Source organism: Daucus carota, chromosome 2 (genome assembly GCF_001625215.2).
Source record: "Daucus carota subsp. sativus chromosome 2, DH1 v3.0, whole genome shotgun sequence".
Classification (NCBI taxonomy): Eukaryota; Viridiplantae; Streptophyta; class Magnoliopsida; order Apiales; family Apiaceae; genus Daucus; species Daucus carota.
Genome location: NC_030382.2, coordinates 40,758,215 through 40,784,557, shown reverse-complemented (window position 1 = coordinate 40,784,557; position 26,343 = coordinate 40,758,215). Strand labels below are relative to the sequence as shown.

Below are 26,343 nucleotides of genomic sequence, written 5' to 3'. Positions count from 1 at the left end.
CAGATTTGAATCTCTTGCATTTCAAATTTAAGACATACTATCATTTTCAAATATGAGACATATATCATATTTTCAGGTCGAATATAACCCATAGTCCATATCAATTTCCATCCCTAATAAATTCCCATCTCTGTTTGGTCAAAAGAGGCTATTTAGATGCCCATTTTAGTTTAGAGTGAAAATGAGTGCCGTTATTCATCAATTTCTTCTGCAAAATGACTAAGGCACGGATGTGAAATCATCTTTACCAATATATAATGTTAAAATAATAATTCCACAAGTAGAATAATGTGTATAAATATCATATAGGAAAAAGTAAAATACATTGTATCCTGCCTACAGAACAAAATATTATTCAACTAACTTGCAATGTAATACACAATCAAATTTATCATACACATGAAAACACTTGTGAGAATCTCTCACACGAGGGAGAATGCTTTTGAATTGAGTCTTCTTCCTTAAAAATCCTATTCTGTATTCCATGCTTATTGGAGAGTACTGGGATAACTTTCTATTCTGTATTCTCATGCTCATCGGAGAGTAACTGGTGACTTGTTCGTGCATGAGGAGCCTTGCTCAATATTCTAATGAACTGATCTCACTAGGAAGTTTGTAGGTGTCTCGATCCTATATCCTGTTTAGAAGAACTTGTCAAGTGCTAGGTTATCTTCTTCGAGATTAATAATGCAATCTTGCGTTTGCGACAGGTCAAGATATCAGCAATCACAATAAACAGGGAGTATAAATTCAAATAAGTCACTTCTGCTTTTGTATCACAATAAAGAGAGAATATGAATCCAAGTCTGGAAAACTCTGATGTAATTGCCTAATTGGACTCAAACCCCGCGACTATACTTTATCATATATATTCATATTGGCCCCTTCTACAAAAGCGTTTGAAGGAAAAACTAAATTCTAATAAGTCACTTCTGCTTTTGTACTCCAAGAACTATTCACGGCTAAATCCCATATATATGCACATTGTTTGGAAAAGGATTTTGAGAGTAAGGGCTTAGACTCTGTTTAAAATTGTTGTTGCGGACAATAACATCAAATATCAGATTTTGGCTTAAGAACATGTGAAAAATTATTTGGTAAATCTAAAAACAGTTTTTCCGAACAACTACTTTAAGCTCAAAAGCTGCTATTTGTGGAAAAAGCTGCTTTTCAACTTGTGTGAGAAGCTGTCATTGATTTCACTATCAAACCTCACCAAAAACATTATTTGTTTTATACCATAACTCAAAATATGCAAATATAAAAAAATAAATTTCCATAAATTATCTTATCTCTACGACAACACTTTTTTACCGACACTTTTTCTAACACAACAATTTTTAACAACACTCCCAAATAGACCCTTAGTCATCCTTTGGGCTTCCACATTTTAAGTAGCTCAAGTTGCTCTTGGAAGATCCTGTACGACTAGAAATCGAGAGCACTGATTTCCGGTCTATCCATTTCCACAAGTAAAATAATTTTATAAGAAAGGAGTTTCTTCTCTGTATAACAACTCTTACATAGTAACATAGATACCCACATCCAGGCTCTATATCCGCAAGTATACACCTCACAGATAACTACGTATTGAACTTGATTGTCGTAAACAAAATATTTCAGCGCATCAAACAAAACCAGGTGTTAATTAAAAGCAGTCACTAGGATGTATAGTGTGAACACGTAAGGGCTCTTATTCTATAAAATTTGGATGTATAGTAACTAGTGTGGACTAACATGGGTCCTATTTATTACAGACAGCGGTGATAGCACATTGTAACAAGGGACTGACCTATGGACCTGGAGCCTTACTTACAAAAGTATTATGCTTAAGAAGTAAATATCACCATTTTTGCTACAAGTAATACATCCTAGTATCGTCCATTTTAGCAAAATGATCATCCACATAAACGACTTCTTGGTATCAGATTTTAATTTAGATGCAAGATACAAGCTGCATTTTTTACCTGTTAGTAAAATTTTAGTACTTTCAATCCTTCTATGCATAGCAAAATTTCTTATATTTTCTTCTAATAAGTTTATGTGATCTTATGTTGTTTGCAAAAGAAAGCAACTGCACACAACAAAATAAATCCCTCGAGCAATCAGAAACTGAATTCACTATCTCTTTCTTCTTCCTTTTTCTGCGATAAAGCACTGACACATATGTAGCAAACAAATGGACTGTAATAAACTTTATAGATATTTTCTGGAGATATCCACAACCAAAAAAGAGAAAAAAAACTGAGAGGATCTTTGGTACGTATATAGTAGAGGTATTGAACATACAGAAATTTCAGAATTACAAACCTATATGATGATTAATACAAAGACTGGTAACTTATGCACAGCCGGAAAACCATATATATATATAAGATATACAATTGAAGCTGGTTGGGATAACAAAATATCTTATAGGATCCAACTACGCAATCCTTCTAAACCTAATTACCATATATGCTTACAAAGAATGTAAATATAGAGTGTTTCGCTGAATGCTTCAAATGAAATTGGGTACTGCATATCTATATGGCTAGAATCATTTCAAGAAAGACTATTGAAAAAATTACAAGGAACTATTTTTCAAAATGTAGGCTTTGACGCTATACCTTAACTGAGCCGGAGAGTGGTATAATCATGCTAGTGTTCATCATCTCTGTAGCTTTCCTATGGAGTGCATGTATACCGAAACAGAAACAACCCTGAAGACAGAGGTAAAACAAAGGATTAGCATGCTCATATCTGGTTTGGAAAAAAGAAAAGGAGAAGAATATAACCCAGGAACTCACGTGGATCCGAGGAAGAAAGCCAAGGAGAGATGAAAATTAAACAAAAACACGGACACAACTGCGGTTAGCAGCATTGCAACTGAAGTAGAATACACCTGTACAGTTCACATATAAATCAAACATGAAATAGAGATACCCAAGCAACAAGCAAATGTTATGTTATGGATCTTGTTGCATTATAAAATTTAAATTCTCAGCTGAGAGAAGCATATGAGTATCGATAAGTATTTAGCATTTAGCTATGTTGGAACAACATCATTACTACTATATCCTTGTTAGCATGCAATGACACACCATGACATATTTATAGATTTAAACCTTATGTAAAATTAAGTTCCTGGCCGAGCGAAGCATATGAGCACTCTAGAAATTTAGGAATGTTCGGTAAAACTAACTCTAGTCTCTGCTTGTTAACTTAAGCAACACATCATAATAATAAACGAGACCCAATAACTAGCCAGACAAGTAAAGAGAAGATGCTATCGTAGCTAACCAGGGAGGAAAATATAATTAAAGTAATAAAACAATTAATTAAATTTCTCTGAACACAGGGAAACAGTCGAACAGAAATATGCCACAAACCTACTATTTAAACCTGCAAGCTAGATGTTAGATTCTTCCTGAACAGACCATATATACATTATATTTTATTTCTCAGTCATCAACATATATATTCCTTCACTGTGTTTATTTCTTCAGTTCCTATTGTGCAGGTAATTAGTATTTTTATGATCCGAAAAATAGGCAATAATACACCATGCTTGCTGCAACTGAAAGCAGATAGCATTGAAGTGCTTATATGAAAAGTTTTATAATTTATACGGCATCATTTTTCTTAGTAATAATAACAGAAAATTTGAACTATGACATGAATTATCACTTAAAACGGTGAGTAAAAAAGAAGACCACAACTATGTTTTAAGTGGGTTTTACCTTCACAATATTGTCAGCATACTTCATCACCATAGATACAGCAATGCCACTGCGTAGTGCATAAACACGGGTAAGTTACTAGAAAGACATTGTAGTCAATTATGTTGATGTGGATATCATGTTACTTGAATGTGAAAGTTCATGCGGAAGAGACTGAAACAGTAGTTCTGGTTATTGCAATCTCATAAATTGGTAATTAAGTATTTGTTCGAGGACGGCAAACTGAAGAGATGATGCACATAAAATTTGGATGTTCGATTAAGAGGGAAGCACTTCTCTCTGCTTTCTATACAAAGGAGTTCTTCAAAATCGAGTAAAAATTGTTGTGCGCAATAACTCTGATACCACCAGTAATAAAAGGTGAAAGTAGGGATTGGCATATTCTAAAGCATCTACACTAGTAATAATCACATGAAGCTAGTCAGCTGTAGGAATAGTATAATTAATAACAATAAAAATAAAAATAGGGTCAATTCCTGTCCACCCAAACTGGATATAGAGGCATACAGGATGTTGTGGCATGTGAAACAAAGTATGCTTACACCTAGGTAGAAACAAACCAAATAGATTATTTTCAGGAGTCCCATTATCATATGCAAGTTCCAATACAGTTTGTAAGATTATTATGTTTTGTTACACAAACCAAAACGACTGTCCCAGGGACCCAAGGCCAACAAGCATACAATGCGTACACAGTATTATCTAACGGGGGTGTACTCGATTGAGATTTTAATGGATTGTTTTTAGTGTATGGATTTTAATGGATTCTATGTGATTTTGATTTTGTGCGGATTCTTAATAAAATGTCACAGAGTTGATAGGATTTAAGCACAATGCTTCAAAATCCCATTGATTTTGGTGGGATTTCAAAAAACTTAAAATACACTGAAGAATTCCACAAAATCCATCATTTCATGAAATCCAAAAAAATCCATCAGCATTTGAATACCATTAGATTTTAATGGATTTTAAACAATCCCAATTGAATACCATCGGATTTTAAAGCATAATTTAAAATCCCAATTGAATACCACCAGATTTTGTAGCATAATTTAAAATCCCAATTGAATACCTCAAGATTGTAATATCCGGGGATTTCGCGACTTGTATTTCGAATATTATGTGCAAATGTGCCATTTTATGTGAAATTAGAAAATAAATAAATATTATATTATATTCCAGTTGGATGAGGTGGTATATGATTTATGAATTTGAGTCAACGGTCAAGGAACCGAAAAGTGATTATTTACGAGGATTTAAACGAGAAATGAGTGAGTAATAAACTTCATGGGAAATCTATGGGTACATGATTTTGTGACCCGTATGTGTTGATACGGTTAAGTGGATAAAGTGAATTTATGACCGATAAAGGATATCGGATGTTACGCAAATGACGGAAGTTGAAAAGTGTAAATAAATATAATTTGATACATTAATTAAATGAAAGTATGAGATTTGATTGTGGGATGTATGACTACGTGCTATATGACTTGTACGTGTTGGAATATGTGATTCATGTGGCTTTAGATAATTTTAAATATTTTATCATGTGAAAATATGAGTATATGAGCTTACATATTTTTGTAAAATATTTGAGATGTGATAAAATCATGGAATTTGCTTTATTATCTCTAGAATATTCTTAAAGATATTTTAAGAATGATCGTTGAATTTATTTCAGTGATTTACTATTTTAAAATGATTTTATAATCATAATTTTGATTATCGAGCATTATCTTGTAAAATTCATATAAAATAATCTATGTGCTCAAAAATTATTTTAAAAATATGGGGAGAGAGGTAATTTCATATTCTATATTTTAAAAATATAGTTCGAGTTGTTCAGAGCAATTTCATAGAAGTTTTATAATTTACAAGCTCGTTTTTCAGGAATTTTGCAGTAAAAGGGTATTGGTTTTAATTGTATGATTACTAAATTGTCCCCGGCTATCCTCTAAACCACCAGCCCAGTTCTTTCTTATTCAGTGTCGAGTTCTCTCGAACTCTCTTCATCTCTCTCGGCTCTTCTCTCTCTCTCTGGTACTCTCTCCCTCCTCACTCCCTCTTCCTTTTTCGTGTCCGATTCTCGAATTGAGACCGGATTTTTGTCTTGAATCACTTCCTAAACTATATAGTTGTGGGTATTGCTTGGTTTATTAGAACCCACTTCGGGTTTAGTTCGATTTTTGTGTTCTTGAATTTGATTCATGGAAAAATCTTGATAAGATGATAACTTTGTATGCATATTGGATTTTGTAAATTTTTAAAACAGATTTATGAGTTGGGCTTGATTAATATTGATTTGTTTTGATGATTGGGTTTAAGATTATGCATACAAGTATGATGGTATGCTTTTAGAATGGTACTTTGAGAGTGTAAGTAGCGGATTAATGATTTAGAACGTTATAAATTTGTAGACTGCTGCTGGGCTGTTTTTGTAGCATAATTTTGGGTTAATTGAATCGACTTTTGTGCCTAATATTTCTGTGATAAGGTGTTCCTTGATGTCTATATCAAGTACGAAAAAGAATTTCGATGTTTCATTATATGAGCTAAAAGATATAGCCATTTAAGTGACATATGTGCAAAATTTTGTTGTGCTGTTGTGATGCATCTGTTGGAGTCATTTTCTGGGTAAATTATGATATGCATGAGCAGTAGTTTCTGGTCATATTATATGATAATTGGAGTCTAGTTTACTCTCCAAAAAGAATCATTGCATTTAGATTAATGAGTTGGGAGTTATGATTATTTTAGTGAGGTATGTGCAATAAGCAAAACTGCTCCGATTTTTGATTTTATAAATTATAGTTAAATTACTTTGACTTTGATTTTTAAGCCAAAACAAACTTTGTAGCTACTTGGGGAGTTCAGGAAAGTCTCCTCAAAATTTCAAGTGAAAATCATATATTTCTGATTTATTAAAAATGTTTGAATGTCGGTAGCGCAACTTTGTGAAAATTCTGTTTTAAGGTCACAAAGAGAGTTTTCTTCACAAATTCAAATATATGAGTTGAGTTGTGATTTATTAGAGTATAAATGTGTATTACTGGTTATTGGTCAGTAGTTGTTAATTTGTTTGATTTAAAATTTGATTGGTTGGTTGTTGGTATTATTTTCAAACAGGTGGATAGTCCGATAAATAGAAGAGATGCTGCCGAAATTTCTAAAAATATTAATTTTCAAAATCTTATCAGCACATCCCTCAAGTATGGTCATCACTACTAGTCGAGAATATTGTATGGGGATTTTGTTTTTATTAGAAAATATGTACAAACAAACAATACTAGTTATACATGTAATTTGGCGTAAAATCTTTTCGAAGATAGATTTATTTTTTTAGATGTATGTTAGTGGCTATGGTATGTGACTACTATGTGTAGCATGCTTAAGTGATATATGCTTATATGCTTTATATATGTTCCAATGTGTATGTGTACTCTTACTAGCCTATGTGATTAAAGGCAGTCAATAATATTTATAATTATCGAAAGGGTATATATAAGTAGACGTTCAGGGTGAACGTCGATTGATTATTAGGATACTAAAATAGTGTCTCTACGCGTGTAGATTCAAAAGACGAGACTGTGAAACTTAGGAAAGGAAAGGCTTTGTTAGGTGACAGTTAGAGAATTACTTGGCCAAGTGGGAAGCGAGTTGAGGCAAGTAACTTTCCTCTCTCTTTCTCTCTCTTAAGCAGCTTATTGATAAATGATAATAAGTACTGTCACCCCTGATCTACTTTTTGGATTATAAAAGCCTGATTTCCTTTCTTATTGAATGTAATGTCTCACTTTTGAATACAAATTCGTTCATGAAGTTCATGCTTTTGTATCCAGTATATTTTTATCCTCAAATATTTATCTTTTGATCGAAGAATATTTCTTTTCCATATACTTGACCACCACAAGTAAATGGAACCGGTTTCTGTAAATGAAACTAAGAATGGTTTTAGACTTGCAAGTGATTGCAAGTGTCATAATGATTTGAAAGGTTGATAAGGTTTTAAAATGAAAGATATTTTTAAAGAAGAAAGTTTTCCAATTTAATGGTTTTCCACGGAATTCTATAGATTGGAGGCGTAAGTGGCCGAGTAACGCCGGTCCAGCTATATGATTATGAAGACCAGTGAGGGCTGGCACATTATGAAGACCAGTGAGGGCTGGCATTTGAAAGGCCAAATAAGTTGCCTTTCGGGTACCCTATTCACGTCCAGAGGGACTGTAAAGTCCGGTATGGGGATTGTACGTGGCTGATCACCCGTGCAATCCAGAGCGTTATACACTCCAATCAAGTAAAATATTTTATGAAAAGAAATGTCCAAGTGTTGGACGGTTTTGAAAATGAGATAGTTTTTGTGATGGAAAAATAAAGTTTTGATGAAAGGATTGATTTGAAGGAAAATGTTATGAGAAGGGTAATTTTACGAAAGTTTTGAAAAGAGAAATGTTTTATGAATTATTCATTTACAAAAATGGTTTTTATGTAATGATCTTGTACTTTTAATCTCTATTATGACCTTTGTAACTTTAGTCCATAATCGAAAGCTCTCCATCTTATTTTTGTTGAATAGTTTAATTTATTTGTTCCTTATAGTTACTTGCTGAGCTTTTGTAGCTCATTCGGTTGTTTATCTAACCCTGACAGCTAAGCAAGAGGAAGATGGCCAGTCCTAGGTGCTCAGTTCGTTAGGCTGTCTACATCCCCCTCTCTATTTCGTTAGATTACTTTACCAGCTCAGCTAGAGGACGCTTTGGATATAGTCAGTGGGGAGTAAGTATGTTAGTATGGACCGTTGTAAACAGTACCTTTGAGATGTTTTATATAATTCCAAGTCGGAATTATGGTTGATGCTATTTATTAAGGGTTTGTAATAAGTTTATAACTTATTATTTTGGTTAGTAGTTGTAACTTGTTTCATACCATCACCTGTTAAAGATCCTTGTGGTGTAAAGGGGTTGAGTATTTATATTGCTAAATCCAGGTTGTGCATGTTAAAGTTGATTTGTGACTCCTCAATCTAGACCCCGGATTGGGAGGGCGTCACAGTTGGTATCAGAGCTACAGGTTTTGGTCCCTGAAACAAGTTATAATAGACAAGTCTTAGGAAAATCACATAAGTTAAGTGTGAGTTCCCAACCCATATAGGGTTCAGCTGAGATTATCGGATATAGTCTTAACGAGTTAGGTTTATATGGTGAGAATAGCGTGTCTGAGTTAGAATCGAAGACCTGTAGATGAGGGCCATTGACTTGTGATGCAAAGGCCAAGTTTATAAGGTGTATAAGTTGGCAAGGTGGATGTTGATCAATTTAAGGGTGGTTTTAAATCACCAGTGATCATGTCAAGTTTATTTTAGTCAAGACAATTGATGGAATATGTGACTGGTGGTCGTTGTATCTCTATACCAGTAGGATTGGAGTTACTTGAGTTTGTGCCGAGTCACCAAGATGACTATATTATCCTAGATTTATTTTGGTGGTTGTAGTAGTTGGTTTGCAGCTGGTGACACTTATGGAATATTTCCTAATTTTTCTCTTATTTGATCATGTAGCCACATTATTGTGTTGTCTTTCATTTCAAACTTGTTTTTGGAACCCTGATTATCGTTATAACTACCTATGCATTTCTTTTCATAACATTGTTGCACCATACTGTTCCTTTCACATCAGTTTCAAATAATACCTATGTTTCAGAATAATACCCTGAACTCTTACCCTATGATTTCTATGATATGGCGAGCAACTTATGTGGTAATAGAGCTGCATGTGCTAAAAGTTTAAAATGTTGGAATTATATATAAGGTGGATAAGAAGAGATTGTTTTATGATATATTGCCATGTTAGCATGTTGCCTAATAGTAGGTTGCTTGTCTATTCATCAGAAAAATGTCAACCACACCAACAAACCCAGATGAGGGTAATCAGAATCAAGGTCGGGATCAAGAAGACCCTACCATGACTCAAATTCTCCGTCTTCTTCAGCTGCAAACCGCTGCTTTGAACCAGCAGCCCCAAGCTCCTCGAGTCGGAAGCTTTAAAGCTTTCCAATCCCTCCACCCACCTGAATTTAGGGGAACTACAGATCCAATTAAAGCGAAGTCCTGGATAAAGGAAATGGAAAAAGCTTTTGCTTTAACGGAGGTTAATGAAAATAAGAAAACGGAATATGCAAGTTTCTACCTGAAAGACGAGGCAAATTTTTGGTGGGAGTCCACCAAGACCTTAGAAGGATATGGTATTATTACGTGGGAAAGGTTTACGGAGTTATTTTTGGAAAAGTATCTACCTCAATACTTACAAGATCAGTTGGAAGTTAAGTTTTTAGAATTGAAACAGGAAGGTATGACTGTGGCAGAATATGAGGCAAAGTTTTCAGAATTGGCAAGGTTTGTGCCAGAATATGTGAATACGGAACACAAAAAGGCAAAACGGTTTCAACAAGGACTTAAGTCATGGATACGTAGTCGAGTGGCAGTTTTTGAGCTTCAAACATATGCTGCAGTGGTTCAGAAGGCTATGATTGTGGAAGGTGAAAGTGAGATGTCAAAAAGAGAGAACGATAGTAAGAAAAGAAAATTTGAAAGGTCTGAAGAAAGTCAAGGGCAATCAAGTGGAAAGTCTAAAGGTAAATTCAGGAAAGGTTCTGACAACCCAACCAATAAAGGATTTCAAGGATCCAAGCCCGGAAATGTTGGACAGAGTAACCGTTTCTCCGGTCAGAATCAGCAACAGAAAGGTAATAGACCTCCGGCCCCAGAATGTAAGACTTGTGGGAGGAAGCATTCTGGAATCTGTAACAAGCCTAACATCACATGCTTCAAATGTAACAAGAAGGGTCATTATTCTTCAGAATGTACTAGTACTTCGGGCAAGAAGGGCGTGACATGTTTTAAGTGTGGCAAGTTGGGCCATATGGCAAGAGATTGCAAGGAGCCTGTTCAACAAGCAAATGTTCTGAGGATAGCTGGATCACCAACACCGACACTTCCAGTACAACCAAGAGCCAGAACTTTTAATATGACGATGAAAGATGCTGTTCAGGACTCAGATGTGGTTGCAGGTATGCTTATTGTGAATTCTTTAGATGCAAAAGTATTAATTGATTCTGGAGCTACTAAGTCTTTTATATCAAAGAACTTTGTGGATAAATTGAATTGTGCTACTCAACCGTTAGAACCCAACTTAGTTATAGAAGTGGCTAATCAGGATAAAGTATCGGTTGATAGTATATGTCCTAGTTGTGACATAGAGATAGAAGGTTGTCATTTCTTTGCGAACTTGATACCTTTCAAGTTAGGAGAATTTGATATTATTCTAGGAATGGACTGGTTAGCAGACCATGATGCTCAAATTGAGTGCAAGAATAAGAAAGTGAGATTAAAGTCCAAGGATAATAAGGAAGTCGTCTTTCGAGGACGAAAGCAAGAGAAGAAGTTTCTAACAATGATTCAAGCAAAAAGATTATTAAGACAAGGATGTGAAGCCTATCTAGCTCATGTAGTCGATGTTAGTAAGGAACCACCCAAGATTGAAGAAATTCCAATTGTTAATGAGTTTCCCGATGTTTTCCCTGATGAGTTACCTGGATTGCCACCAGACCGAGAGATAGAATTCACGATTGATTTGGCACCCGGAACTGAACCTGTGTCGAAAGCTCCTTATCGAATGGCACCTGTAGAAATGAAAGAGTTAGCTATGCAGTTGCAGGAATTATTAGATAAAGGATTTATTCGACCAAGCGTATCACCATGGGGAGCGCCAGTTTTGTTTGTCAAGAAAAAGGATGGAAGCATGAGGTTATGTATCGACTATCGTGAACTTAATAAGTTAACCATTAAGAATAAATACCCATTACCACGTATCGATGATCTGTTTGATCAATTAAAGGGAGCGACATGTTTCTCTAAGATTGATTTGAGATCCGGTTATCACCAGTTGAAGATCAAAGCGGAAGATATACCTAAAACGGCATTTCGTACGAGGTATGGACATTACGAGTTCCTAGTGATGTCTTTTGGGCTGACAAATGCACCTGCTGCGTTCATGGACTTGATGAACAGAGTTTTTAAGAAATATTTGGACAAGTTCGTAATCGTGTTTATTGACGATATTTTGATTTATTCTAAAACGGAAGCAGAACATGCCGAACATTTGAGGATGGTCCTTGGAATATTAAGGAAAGAGAAGTTGTATGCCAAATTCTCTAAATGTGAGTTTTGGCTAAAGAAAGTTCAGTTTCTTGGTCATGTAGTGAGCAGTGAAGGCATCAAAGTGGACCCTGAAAAGATCGAAGCAATAATGAATTGGGAAAGGCCAAAGACACCCACAGAAGTTAGGAGTTTTCTAGGATTAGCTGGATATTATCGGAGATTTGTACAGGACTTTTCAAAGATTGCGGTTCCATTGACAAAGTTGACCAGAAAGAACGAGAAGTTTGTATGGACAGACAAGTGTGAAGAGAGTTTTCAAGAACTAAAGAAGAGGTTGGTATCAGCACCAGTGTTGGTTTTACCAGATGAAAAAGGAGATTTCGTGATCTATAGTGATGCTTCTCGTAGAGGGCTAGGATGCGTTTTAATGCAACATGGAAAAGTGATTGCGTATGCTTCTCGGCAATTGAAGCCTCACGAGCAGAAATATCCAACTCATGACTTGGAGTTAGCAGCAATTGTTTTTGCACTTAAGATTTGGAGACATTATTTATACGGAGAAAAGTGTGAAATCTATACGGATCATAAGAGTTTAAAGTACATCTTTACTCAGAAGGAATTGAATATGAGACAAAGACGGTGGTTGGAGCTGATTAAGGATTATGATTGTACAATAAACTACCATCCTGGAAAAGCAAATGTGGTGGCAGATGCTTTGAGCCGAAAGGAAAGACTGAATATGTTAACGTCATCGAAAGAGTTAGTGGAAGAATTTGAAAAGTTGGAACTTGAGGTACGAATACCGGAGTCACAAGACAACGTGATGTATACAATGACCTTTCAACCTGAGCTGTTCGAAAAGATTCGACGATGTCAAGAGCAGGTGATGCTTCAAGAGAAAGATAAGTTGTCCGGCGAAGAGATAAATAGTCAAAAGGATGATAAAGGCATATTGAGATTTTCTTCTCGTATTTGGATTCCTGATGTCACAGAATTAAAACATGAAATTTTACATGAAGCTCACAATTCAAGATATTCAATCCATCCCGGAAGTACCAAAATGTATAGGGATTTAAAGGAAAACTTTTGGTGGCCAAATATGAAGAAAGAGATCGCAGAGTGGGTAAGCAAATGTTACACGTGTCAAAGAGTAAAAGCAGAACATCAAAGACCAAGTGGACTGCTTCAGCCATTGGATATCCCTGAATGGAAGTGGGAACATCTTGCTATGGATTTTGTAGTAGGACTACCAAGAACCCGAGCTAACCATGACGCCATCTGGGTGATTATCGATCGATTAACCAAATCGGCACATTTTCTACCTATCAATGAAAGATTTTCATTAGATAAGTTGATTAAGTTATATTTGGATGAGATTGTTATGCGACACGGAGTACCGGTGTCTATTGTGTCGGACAGAGATCCCCGATTCAATTCGAGATTTTGGCGACAATTTCAGGAGCATTTGGGAACCAAGCTGAATATGAGTACCGCTTATCATCCACAGACGGACGGGCAAAGCGAAAGAACTATTCAAACAATTGAAGATATGTTAAGAGTTTGTGCATTGGATTTTAAAGGAAACTGGGACGATCATTTGCCTTTGGTGGAATTCTCTTACAACAACAGTTACCACGCGAGTATTGGTATGCCGCCATATGAGGCTTTGTATGGAAGAAAGTGTAGATCTCCTTTATATTGGGATGAAGTTGGTGAGCGTAAGCTTTCAAGTCCAGAGTTGATTCAACAGACCAAAGAAAAAGTGGAATTGATTCGGAAAAGATTGGTTGCTGCACAAGATAGACAGAAAAAGTATGCTGATCAGAATCGAAGAAATATGGAATTCGAGCCTGGAGAGAAAGTATTGCTAAAAGTATCACCATGGAAAGGACTATCCAGATTTGGAAAGAAAGGGAAGCTAAGTCCAAGATATATCGGACCTTTTGAGATATTAAAGAAAGTTGGAAGGGTTGCTTACGAGTTGGCTCTACCACCGCAGATGCAACATATTCATAATGTCTTTCACATATCTATGCTTAGAAAGTACAATGCAGATGCAAGTCATGTGATAGAATATGAGCCCCTAGAGATTCAACCAGACCTATCTTATGTAGAGCAGCCGGTAGAAATTCTAGATCGAAAAGAGAAGGCGCTTAGAAATAAGATAGTGCCGTTAGTAAAGGTTTTGTGGAGGAATCCTAGAGTTGAGGAAGCAACTTGGGAGCTTGAAAGCGAAATGCTTAACAAGTATCCTCATTTATTTACTTAGGTATGATTCTGGGGACAGAATCCTTTTAAGGGGGGAAGGATGTAATATCCGGGGATTTCGCGACTTGTATTTCGAATATTATGTGCAAATGTGCCATTTTATGTGAAATTAGAAAATAAATAAATATTATATTATATTCCAGTTGGATGAGGTGGTATATGATTTATGAATTTGAGTCAACGGTCAAGGAACCGAAAAGTGATTATTTACGAGGATTTAAACGAGAAATGAGTGAGTAATAAACTTCATGGGAAATCTATGGGTACATGATTTTGTGACCCGTATGTGTTGATACGGTTAAGTGGATAAAGTGAATTTATGACCGATAAAGGATATCGGATGTTACGCAAATGACGGAAGTTGAAAAGTGTAAATAAATATAATTTGATACATTAATTAAATGAAAGTATGAGATTTGATTGTGGGATGTATGACTACGTGCTATATGACTTGTACGTGTTGGAATATGTGATTCATGTGGCTTTAGATAATTTTAAATATTTTATCATGTGAAAATATGAGTATATGAGCTTACATATTTTTGTAAAATATTTGAGATGTGATAAAATCATGGAATTTGCTTTATTATCTCTAGAATATTCTTAAAGATATTTTAAGAATGATCGTTGAATTTATTTCAGTGATTTACTATTTTAAAATGATTTTATAATCATAATTTTGATTATCGAGCATTATCTTGTAAAATTCATATAAAATAATCTATGTGCTCAAAAATTATTTTAAAAATATGGGGAGAGAGGTAATTTCATATTCTATATTTTAAAAATATAGTTCGAGTTGTTCAGAGCAATTTCATAGAAGTTTTATAATTTACAAGCTCGTTTTTCAGGAATTTTGCAGTAAAAGGGTATTGGTTTTAATTGTATGATTACTAAATTGTCCCCGGCTATATCCTCTAAACCACCAGCCCAGTTCTTTCTTATTCAGTGTCGAGTTCTCTCGAACTCTCTTCATCTCTCTCGGCTCTTCTCTCTCTCTCTGGTACTCTCTCCCTCCTCACTCCCTCTTCCTTTTTCGTGTCCGATTCTCGAATTGAGACCGGATTTTTGTCTTGAATCACTTCCTAAACTATATAGTTGTGGGTATTGCTTGGTTTATTAGAACCCACTTCGGGTTTAGTTCGATTTTTGTGTTCTTGAATTTGATTCATGGAAAAATCTTGATAAGATGATAACTTTGTATGCATATTGGATTTTGTAAATTTTTAAAACAGATTTATGAGTTGGGCTTGATTAATATTGATTTGTTTTGATGATTGGGTTTAAGATTATGCATACAAGTATGATGGTATGCTTTTAGAATGGTACTTTGAGAGTGTAAGTAGCGGATTAATGATTTAGAACGTTATAAATTTGTAGACTGCTGCTGGGCTGTTTTTGTAGCATAATTTTGGGTTAATTGAATCGACTTTTGTGCCTAATATTTCTGTGATAAGGTGTTCCTTGATGTCTATATCAAGTACGAAAAAGAATTTCGATGTTTCATTATATGAGCTAAAAGATATAGCCATTTAAGTGACATATGTGCAAAATTTTGTTGTGCTGTTGTGATGCATCTGTTGGAGTCATTTTCTGGGTAAATTATGATATGCATGAGCAGTAGTTTCTGGTCATATTATATGATAATTGGAGTCTAGTTTACTCTCCAAAAAGAATCATTGCATTTAGATTAATGAGTTGGGAGTTATGATTATTTTAGTGAGGTATGTGCAATAAGCAAAACTGCTCCGATTTTTGATTTTATAAATTATAGTTAAATTACTTTGACTTTGATTTTTAAGCCAAAACAAACTTTGTAGCTACTTGGGGAGTTCAGGAAAGTCTCCTCAAAATTTCAAGTGAAAATCATATATTTCTGATTTATTAAAAATGTTTGAATGTCGGTAGCGCAACTTTGTGAAAATTCTGTTTTAAGGTCACAAAGAGAGTTTTCTTCACAAATTCAAATATATGAGTTGAGTTGTGATTTATTAGAGTATAAATGTGTATTACTGGTTATTGGTCAGTAGTTGTTAATTTGTTTGATTTAAAATTTGATTGGTTGGTTGTTGGTATTATTTTCAAACAGGTGGATAGTCCGATAAATAGAAGAGATGCTGCCGAAATTTCTAAAAATATTAATTTTCAAAATCTTATCAGCACATCCCTCAAGTATGGTCATCACTACTAGTCGAGAATATTGTATGGGGATTTTGTTTTTATTAGAAAATATGTACAAACAAACAATACTAGTTATACATGTAATTTGGCGTAAAATCTTTTCGAAGATAGATTTATTTTTTTAGATGTATGTTAGTGGCTATGGTATGTGACTACTATGTGTAGCATGCTTAAGTGATATATGCTTATATGCTTTATATATGTTCCAATGTGTATGTGTACTCTTACTAGCCTATGTGATTAAAGGCAGTCAATAATATTTATAATTATCGAAAGGGTATATATAAGTAGACGTTCAGGGTGAACGTCGATTGATTATTAGGATACTAAAATAGTGTCTCTACGCGTGTAGATTCAAAAGACGAGACTGTGAAACTTAGGAAAGGAAAGGCTTTGTTAGGTGACAGTTAGAGAATTACTTGGCCAAGTGGGAAGCGAGTTGAGGCAAGTAACTTTCCTCTCTCTTTCTCTCTCTTAAGCAGCTTATTGATAAATGATAATAAGTACTGTCACCCCTGATCTACTTTTTGGATTATAAAAGCCTGATTTCCTTTCTTATTGAATGTAATGTCTCACTTTTGAATACAAATTCGTTCATGAAGTTCATGCTTTTGTATCCAGTATATTTTTATCCTCAAATATTTATCTTTTGATCGAAGAATATTTCTTTTCCATATACTTGACCACCACAAGTAAATGGAACCGGTTTCTGTAAATGAAACTAAGAATGGTTTTAGACTTGCAAGTGATTGCAAGTGTCATAATGATTTGAAAGGTTGATAAGGTTTTAAAATGAAAGATATTTTTAAAGAAGAAAGTTTTCCAATTTAATGGTTTTCCACGGAATTCTATAGATTGGAGGCGTAAGTGGCCGAGTAACGCCGGTCCAGCTATATGATTATGAAGACCAGTGAGGGCTGGCACATTATGAAGACCAGTGAGGGCTGGCATTTGAAAGGCCAAATAAGTTGCCTTTCGGGTACCCTATTCACGTCCAGAGGGACTGTAAAGTCCGGTATGGGGATTGTACGTGGCTGATCACCCGTGCAATCCAGAGCGTTATACACTCCAATCAAGTAAAATATTTTATGAAAAGAAATGTCCAAGTGTTGGACGGTTTTGAAAATGAGATAGTTTTTGTGATGGAAAAATAAAGTTTTGATGAAAGGATTGATTTGAAGGAAAATGTTATGAGAAGGGTAATTTTACGAAAGTTTTGAAAAGAGAAATGTTTTATGAATTATTCATTTACAAAAATGGTTTTTATGTAATGATCTTGTACTTTTAATCTCTATTATGACCTTTGTAACTTTAGTCCATAATCGAAAGCTCTCCATCTTATTTTTGTTGAATAGTTTAATTTATTTGTTCCTTATAGTTACTTGCTGAGCTTTTGTAGCTCATTCGGTTGTTTATCTAACCCTGACAGCTAAGCAAGAGGAAGATGGCCAGTCCTAGGTGCTCAGTTCGTTAGGCTGTCTACATCCCCCTCTCTATTTCGTTAGATTACTTTACCAGCTCAGCTAGAGGACGCTTTGGATATAGTCAGTGGGGAGTAAGTATGTTAGTATGGACCGTTGTAAACAGTACCTTTGAGATGTTTTATATAATTCCAAGTCGGAATTATGGTTGATGCTATTTATTAAGGGTTTGTAATAAGTTTATAACTTATTATTTTGGTTAGTAGTTGTAACTTGTTTCATACCATCACCTGTTAAAGATCCTTGTGGTGTAAAGGGGTTGAGTATTTATATTGCTAAATCCAGGTTGTGCATGTTAAAGTTGATTTGTGACTCCTCAATCTAGACCCCGGATTGGGAGGGCGTCACAAAGATTTTAATGGATTTCAAACAATCCCAATCGAATACCCCCAGATTTCATGAATGAAAAAAAATGTTTTAAAATCCCAATCCAATACACCTCTCTAAGTCTGCAAGATACTTGAAAATAGAGCCCTGATAGAGCATTATGAGATTGGCCCTTACTTGATACTTGACAGCATAATCCTTCACATTTCTAATAGAGAAGTATAACCTTCACATTGGTTTACCAGTCAATGTGTTTATACAGTCAAGAAAGACAAATGTAACTCATAATAATTTTAACTAACAGGCCAGTAAACAAGAATGACTGATTTGGATAGGAATTTTAGTATTATAAGTGGGTTTATCATTACTTAGCAGGGTCCATCCATATAGCTATAGCTATTTAGGTATTCGACACATCTCAACCTACCTTTTTCTCATTCTGAAACAGTCGCCTAATATTACTATCTTTTGATGAAATTTGAACCAACAATTAGTTCCAAATAGATGAAGAGATTTTGCTAAAGTGCAACCTCTGACTCTAGAACAATTAATGAATAAAATTATCTTTCAAGGAAAATAAGTTTCTAGTGGACAAAAAATAATGAGAAATAAGTACCTTAAAGCATGGTTAACAATCATTAGAACTGTTATTAGCGAGTAACCGTGAAAGAAACCCCTGTACAAGAGAAGCAGGTTAATAATAAATTTGGAATATTAACTTCAAAAAAAATCAAGTGAAGAAAGTTTGAGTTACAGTATAGGATATCTTATAATCTAAGATCTAGGATCTCGTATGTGATTTTGTAAAAAAAACAAACATGAGAATATAGCATGTTAGTGCACATTCCTAATAAGTGTTCGTGTTTATATCTTTCTTTTCCTGATTCGAAGACATTAAGAATACCTAAATTTACCAGCCACATTCCACAAAGAAAAGCATAAACATGTGATGTGAGACAAATAAGGGAATGCAAACCATGCCATAAATCCCAGATACTCTTTAAAACTATATCCACACAATCTTCATAATCTCAGAACTCAAAACCTGATTCTATATTATTATAATCCTCGAACGTTAACGGTGTAAATGAAAGGTATAATCACATATCAACCATTATGGCAAAACAAGATTGCATATTACTTGTTCATCACGGCATCAAAATCTTGGACGAGTATTGCTACAGCATTGAAGGCCATCCCAAACACATATAACCAGAAGTTCTGTACATTTATGTTCCTGGAAGGTCGCTTCTTAATTATAGCCTGCAGCACACAATCATTAGAACTGTGTTGACGTGCACTATAATAGTGAATATCTAGCATAGTTGTCTGAGTCGGACAGTTTCAAAGAGAATATGTCATGCTATTTAAATTCCAATTAAAAAGCTACCAAGATGTTTTATTGTAAATAATAATAGTACTCTAGTCAAATTGACAATTTAAAAGCTACAACATTTACCTCTGTGTAAACGCCGGCAAAACCACTTAAAAGTGCCATGACCTTCAAAAGCAATTATTAACAAATCATGTTAAGAAGACAAAAGAATTATATCAGGCTTGAGAAATTAAACCATTATATGCCAAAAACTCACAATGGCCATTATCCAACCCTGGAATGGAGTTTGAAGAACATGATCAGAGCTGCCAAAAACAAATCATTCTATCAAATTAGCCATACAATTGTTAACTTAAAACAAAAATAAATAGAGGTTCAGAAATTGAAATGGTCAGCAGAACTATATGTTATGTGTATTCTGGTGGTAGAGTGTACATTTTGTTTGACATAGTTCAGCCCTGAAATAAATTCCACACAGTAAAGACAAATCCTATTGAAGGAACTATTAATTCCTCAAAAGAAATTTAAAAAGGAGTATTTTGTGAATTGTTAGACACTACATAAACACTACCATTATTTTAGGAGAATTTAACTACCCTGATCTTATGTGAATTGTGTGTGTGTGTAATATATATATATATATATATATATATATATATATATATTCGGCTAGCCTTCATGGCCTTGTTCTTAGTATTGGTATAGTCTGAGGGTCTGTTTGGGATTGCGGTTGAAAATTGTTGTTGCTGTGAGTAAAAGTGCTCTTTAAAAAAGTGTTGTTTGTAAAAGCTGAGACTGTTTGGTAAACTTGATTTCAAATGTGTTGTTTGAGTAAAAGCTGAAAACAAACTGTTTGGTAAATTTTTTGTTAAACTGCTGTTTAGAATTACAATTATAAATAAAATAATATTTTATTTCATTATTTCATAGACAAATACTGAACAACATATATAATTGTGTAAAATTAGAAAATAAAAAAAAAACTAGTTAAGATAGAAATTAAGTCAAACTTTGATAAATTGAGTAGTGTAATTATTGTACTAAGCTAAAATAATTTGTACGTTTTACATCATTAAACTAGAGCTATTTAATTGCGGATAATATTCATCTAAATCAGTGGAAAGAAAAAAAATTAAGGAGAGAAACGGAGGGAAGAGAATTAATTTATTGTGATGCAAGTAACAAGAGGAGTCATATAGTTTGTCTCGAAAACAAACTGAACCTGCAGGATGCATGATAGTCTTATCAAGTCATTCTTGATCAATATAATACGTATTATAATAAAATGTTTTATATGTGTGTAGGATGTTTTATATGTGTGTAGAAGAGTAACTCCAATGCTTTCTTTAATATTTAACAGATTATTTTGTTTAGGTATGAGCTTTTTTAGAATAAAAAATATTTAGTAAGATATGAAGTAAATAATGATGTAAAATTCATATCTAGAATAAAAATTATAGAGGAATAACCAATAAAATTTGTAGTTTTTTTTATAAAACTATGGTATTCTATTTACAAAACTATATAATTTTTGTAAAATATTTTCAACAATAACGCATCATTTATATTTATATTTAAATATAAATATAAATAATTCTTTAATATTACGTAAAATATACTACCTAAATTTATTATATATATGAAGATATAATTTTCTTCTCCGTTTAATGTATATTACTCACCAAAATTTAATTTTTACCACTATATTATAATTAAATTTTTTTAAACAATAAATATAATGAAACCAAAAAGTATAACCTTAAAATCCATTAAAACAACAACCAAATATATTTTAATAATTTATTTTGAGTTTTTTCTTTTAAGCTTTTTACAAAAAAAATCACCAACTAATAATCCAAATTATAATAAAAATTGTTTTATATATACTTTATTGTTTTGTTAAGGGGTAACAGGTAGGGTATACTTATAGAAAAATAATTGTGCGTGTGGGGGTTCGATGTCAGGACTGTAATAGCTGGGCGCAACAGCAGCTTTTGTGAAAAGCAGGATATACCAGCTTTCTCTAAAAGCAGCTTTTGGATAAAAAGCATGGTTAGAAAAAGCTGGTTTAGATTTTACCAAAAACTTTTGTGCCCGCTTTTTGAGAAAAAGCTGCTGTTGTGGTTGGCAACCACAACCCCAAACAGCCACTTAGTGGTTAAACCAAATGAGGGAATCTTTTAATAGTCAAAAGAAGAACATTTATGTGGCACTCAACAGCAATAATGCAGAATTTTAGATAGCAATAATAACTTCTACAGAAACTAAGGAAAAGGTAAACATTACGGATGTCAGGTACTCTTTGGGCCCCATCGACACATTAAATAATGGGTACAGACTAACACAACCAAATAATTTTAACAAAAGCATACAAACTATTTTATTAAAGCAAATATTATTGCTATCTAACATGTTGCAAAGTATAAGGTAAACAGAAAATAGAGTAAGAAGTGGTATTTTATTTCCGGTAAGATAGCAGCAGGCTTCCCACTGATACAAAACTCTCTTTGGGCCTGATCAGGGAAAGGCTTCTTTTTCCTAACTTCTGATTTATAAGTCAGAATCTGCTTATATGTACTGTTTGCGTAATAAACTTATAATATAACTTATGACTTGTAAATTCGAATTGAGAAGTTCAAAAAACTTATTTTGATTTTTAAAATTTGACTTCATAGAAATGTATATTATAACTTTATAAGATAGTTTTTTAGATTTTATTATTATATTCCTAATTTTTATACGCAGAACGTTATATATTATCAATAAAATTTATCCAAACTGATAAACTAAAAGTTACTTTTCACTTATATGTTATAGGTAACTTCTTACTTACAAAAATAAGTAACTTCTATTAAATTAAGCGAAGAGAGCACAATAACATTAATAGGACACCTAACTGCTCCTAAAAATGGTAGTGTCTAAAGACGTATGTGAAGATCTACTCTTATAAAGTGTGGGAAAACCGTAACTTACTTTAAAACAATTAAACACTGAAAGAACGGACTAAACACCAAGAACCATTTAAATATACTTGACACATCCACAAAGTGGTGGTTCACGGAAATCTACACATATCTATACTATACTATTAAAAGAGAATCATTAAAAGTTTTAGTCGGTCGGTTGGCATTTGGGACCAATTTACGAGCCCATTTAAATTATAATATGTTTCGATGGGTCTTTTTGATTATAACTAATACACATTTAAACATCCTCATTAAAACATATCTCTCAGGCCTATTTATTTATAAAGTTTTGGACGAGCTTATTGTTGAGTGGGTGTCAACCCAAGTCCCACATCGGAAGATAAAGAAGATTTGTCTTGAATATAAGCAGCCGAACAACTCCATTAGTATGAGGCCTTTTGGGAGGTGCCCAAAACCAAAGCCGTGCGGGCTAAGCCCGAAGCGGACAATATCATACTATGCGGAGTTAACTAGTCTTGCGCGGCCCAACACTTAAGCATTAGAAACTAATTCAAATGCCCAATAAAATTACTTACTTAACATAAACAATAAGAATATATTGACCAAATACGTTTATTAATTATTTAAAATATATTTTAATTAACATACGCAAATTAATCTATTATAAATGTATTTTAATAAAATCAAATTCGAAACTTATTTAATAAAATAACAAATATTATATTTCACCCATGCATCGCATGAGTTATAAGCTAGTATTGACTACAATGGAGCAACATGACAGTTTCAATGCACAGCCAGCCATGAACGATATGCATGTGACTAATTGTAAAACACTGCAAGCATGCCAATGCAGATGAAATGTCATCATTCTTACGAGGGATTAAGTTGTGCCGTGGTGCAGCCTGCACATAATAATATAAAAGCAGCCCACTGAATCTCGCTCAACCTGAAAAAATCAGGACACATCGATCACATAAAGTCTATCAATTTCTTACTCGTCTAAGCATATCAAATAGCTATGAAGACTAAAATAAGTTATGGTTGGGATGGTTGAAGGGTGCAGTCAGGTTATAGTAAGTAGGTAGTTGCACAAAGTAGGCAATGGAAGTCTGGTGACTGACCACCAACCTCATTAAAACTCTAATAACTTATATATATGAAGCTTCTAACTGTAAGCAAGATTCTAGTCATCCGATGTGATTATATATGTTATTATTTCGTCAACTTTAAAATCTATCACACTATTGGATGTCCAATTTATACTTAATTATCATAATCTAAGAACATATGTATCCTCATCGTGCACCGGATGATGAATTTACCATCTTACATTCTTAGCCTGTTGCCGTTGTTTCCAAATAACATGTGCACTAGTTACTTTACAACCAACATTTAAAAGGGTGGAAAGCCCCCCCCCCCCCCCCCCCACCCACCCACCCACCCACACACACACACACAAATATTACAGCATTGGACAAACCACTTATAATTGATATGTATTAAAATCCATGAGGTTTTATTTATTGCTTCAAGCTTTATTTATTTATGTATATCACGACTTGTCGACTTATTTCGACTAGTCGGGCGACTTGTCGACCAGTCGATTCCAAGGTGTCCGGGCGCCGAGGCTCGACTTGTCGACTTAATAAGCATGAATTTGCTTGTAGTATCTTAATACAAATAATTCAACATGATGGTAGGCTTGAAAAGTATAAGGTCACGTTCTTTACATATAAATGAAGATAATATGTTGCTCCTAGATATTGCTCGAGTAATCTGGGATTTAAATAGGTGGCTAGATGTTGATGGCCGTCTCTGCTACTGGGAACAACTAATGACAACTTACTGAACAGTGGAGTAAAGGCACATAAAGTGGAGAACTTACTTCCTCTTAAGGATAATCCGATACAATACGCCAGTGCTGATTATATTCAGATTCTTTAGTATTTGATAGCCTGGAGCATCCACATACGCAAAGATATAATACTGCCAAATATACGATATATAAGAGATACGATGGTCAAAGCTCCTAGTATGTCTACTATAAACAGAAAATAAAAACCAACCTGTAAGAGATTTTTCACAAGGTAAAGTGCCGCAGGAATTGGGTATACGCTAACTTCATCAAATGTTGTACTCAGCCTAAGAATGTTTATAATGTGACAGATACAAGAATCAGAACAAAAGCACAACCAGTACAGATTTTTTTTTAAGTTCTATTGGATTCCGGACAAACATAAACATGAGCTCATTTACAAAATTAGAAGGCAATTTAATCCATCAAGCAAAACTTGTGCACGGATCTGCACCCTAAAACTATAGTCATGTGGTAGATTTTAATTATGTCAGTGCCAATTCCGAGACTGGAACCACTAATGATAAAGGAAATATGTTAAGAAATTAGATAGTTTGACAGAATATTTACATCTAAACTAGTCCGGCCAAGGACAGATAATGTTCTGCAGGTAGTATACTGTGATTAATGGGCCATGAGGACTCGTCCTGCTGCTAAAACATTACCTACTGAAATATTTTCTTTACCTACTCTATTACTTTATTGAAAAGAGGATCAACTGTCGACTTGCAGACTACTAGCTAGTTGATCGCCGAGGGCATAACTTGACTAACATAAGACAGTGTAACAAAATTTGACTAAAAAGCTACTCTACCTATTATATTAATAAAACTTCCTCTACTTTAAGCATCAAGCTATGACAAAATATTGAGATACCTAGTTATCCATTTGCCTAATATATAAAATTCACAGAATCGGAAAAGAACCTGTTATCTTCGGTAACACCATCGGTTCTCCAGAGTCTTGTCAATGCTGCGAGTGATAAAGCGCACTTCAACGCTTCAACCTGATACCAGATCAACGACATCAATGTCAATCTTGTGCCTTATAATTTAACACATTGTTAATTAAACAAGTTCAAAAAATAGATCTAGTAAACTCAAACGATTTGCTCACCAAAAAATTCGCAGTTGTGACGCTATAATCATACTTCCCAGCTCTCTTCGACCAGACAATGAGTATAGCTTGTGAACTTGTGAGAAACGTGAGTGCTAGTGTAACAACCGTTCTATAAAACAAAGCAAATATGCAGGTTTACATTTGTGTGAAAAAAACAAATCTATCAAAATTTGTGTGTTTATACATATGATTAGTCCGTATTACTTACTTAAGCTTCCACTTCGATTTATCGCCGATTTTCCCCTCCGATTTTGGCAAAACACTGGCAATAACTGCTGTAAATCGACAAACAAATCTTCGATAAATAGCTAATTAAACTCCAATAAAACCTAAATCAAACAGATCAAGCTTAAATCACACGCGCACATACCAGGCCTACTCTCTAGGTCATCGATAACTGCAGCTTCACTTTTATCCTTCATTTCAATCACAAATTGAGTTTATATATACAAAATAAACGCATATGAGTGTGCTTGTGTGTGAAAATTGAGTAATATTAATGAAATTATGGCACATCTAGGACAAATGAGATCATCGGAAGTATTGGATCGATGCGTATGTGTGTAATGTGTGTGTATAGGTGAGAATGGAGAAAGAGAGATGTGAACCTGGTCTTTGATTCTTCTGTACTCCATTGGTGGTGTTTCACTGGTGAATTCAAGCTTGGTTATGTTCTGAGTTGGATATCAAAATTCGACTTGATTTTCCATTCTCGTGAGAGGAAGTGGGGTAGTGAACCGGATTTTAATGGATTAAGGGACCGTTTAGTTTAATTTTTGTGAATGAAAGTAATTTTTAATTTATATATTTAGATAATCTTTTGTATTTATAATTTGTTGAGTATTAAATTTATTAATATGATAATAAATTATTTTTAAAACAGTTTTATACATTTTTGTAAATTTAAATTTTACAAATAAAAATAATTAACTTAAAAAAATTAACATCTTCTACTTCTTATATTCAGACTTA

At 34.0% G+C, this 26,343-nt stretch overlaps 1 protein-coding gene and 2 long non-coding RNA genes across 9 annotated transcripts; 2 read left to right on the top strand and 1 right to left on the bottom strand.

Annotated features, from left to right (window-relative positions):
* Positions 1-229: 229 nt before the first annotated feature.
* LOC108208985 (CMP-sialic acid transporter 2) lies at positions 230-26,133 on the bottom strand. Of its 7 annotated transcripts, XM_017379646.2 has the most exons (17): positions 25,980-26,133; positions 25,742-25,787; positions 25,580-25,646; positions 25,369-25,480; positions 25,179-25,258; positions 24,464-24,539; positions 24,283-24,383; positions 23,272-23,343; positions 19,724-19,772; positions 19,591-19,632; positions 19,273-19,394; positions 18,748-18,807; positions 11,307-11,396; positions 3,723-3,771; positions 2,790-2,884; positions 2,610-2,702; positions 230-637 (listed from the first exon to the last, which is right to left on the bottom strand). In XM_017379646.2, the coding sequence occupies exons 1-16, from the start codon at positions 26,004-26,006 to the stop codon at positions 2,651-2,653; spliced, it is 1,140 nt and encodes a 379-aa protein (XP_017235135.1). In that variant the 5' UTR covers positions 26,007-26,133; the 3' UTR covers positions 230-637; positions 2,610-2,650. The 7 variants fall into 7 exon arrangements, 6 of the variants coding, with proteins under 6 accessions (XP_017235135.1, XP_063943604.1, XP_017235134.1 ...); XM_064087534.1 differs by lacking the exon at positions 11,307-11,396; XM_017379645.2 differs by lacking the exon at positions 230-637 and having other exon boundaries at positions 2,351-2,702.
* On the top strand, positions 5,696-8,701 carry LOC135150685 (uncharacterized). Its single transcript, XR_010288919.1, has 3 exons — positions 5,696-5,762; positions 7,293-7,384; positions 8,370-8,701. It is a non-coding gene; the product is annotated as an uncharacterized LOC135150685 (long non-coding RNA).
* On the top strand, positions 15,700-18,084 carry LOC135150686 (uncharacterized). Its single transcript, XR_010288920.1, has 2 exons — positions 15,700-16,767; positions 17,753-18,084. It is a non-coding gene; the product is annotated as an uncharacterized LOC135150686 (long non-coding RNA).
* Positions 26,134-26,343: the final 210 nt, after the last annotated feature.

Excerpts from the sequence above, each read along its gene's own strand:
- LOC108208985 (XM_017379646.2), bottom strand. The coding sequence starts at position 26,006 with ATGGAGTACAGAAGAATCAAAGACCAG. Across the intron at positions 19,773-23,271 it reads ACGGCACAACTTAATCCCTC|CTCTGATCATGTTCTTCAAA; the intron begins GTAAGAATGATG and ends TGTTTTTGGCAG. Across the intron at positions 19,633-19,723 it reads AGGGTTGGATAATGGCCATT|GTCATGGCACTTTTAAGTGG; the intron begins GTGAGTTTTTGG and ends TTGCTTTTGAAG.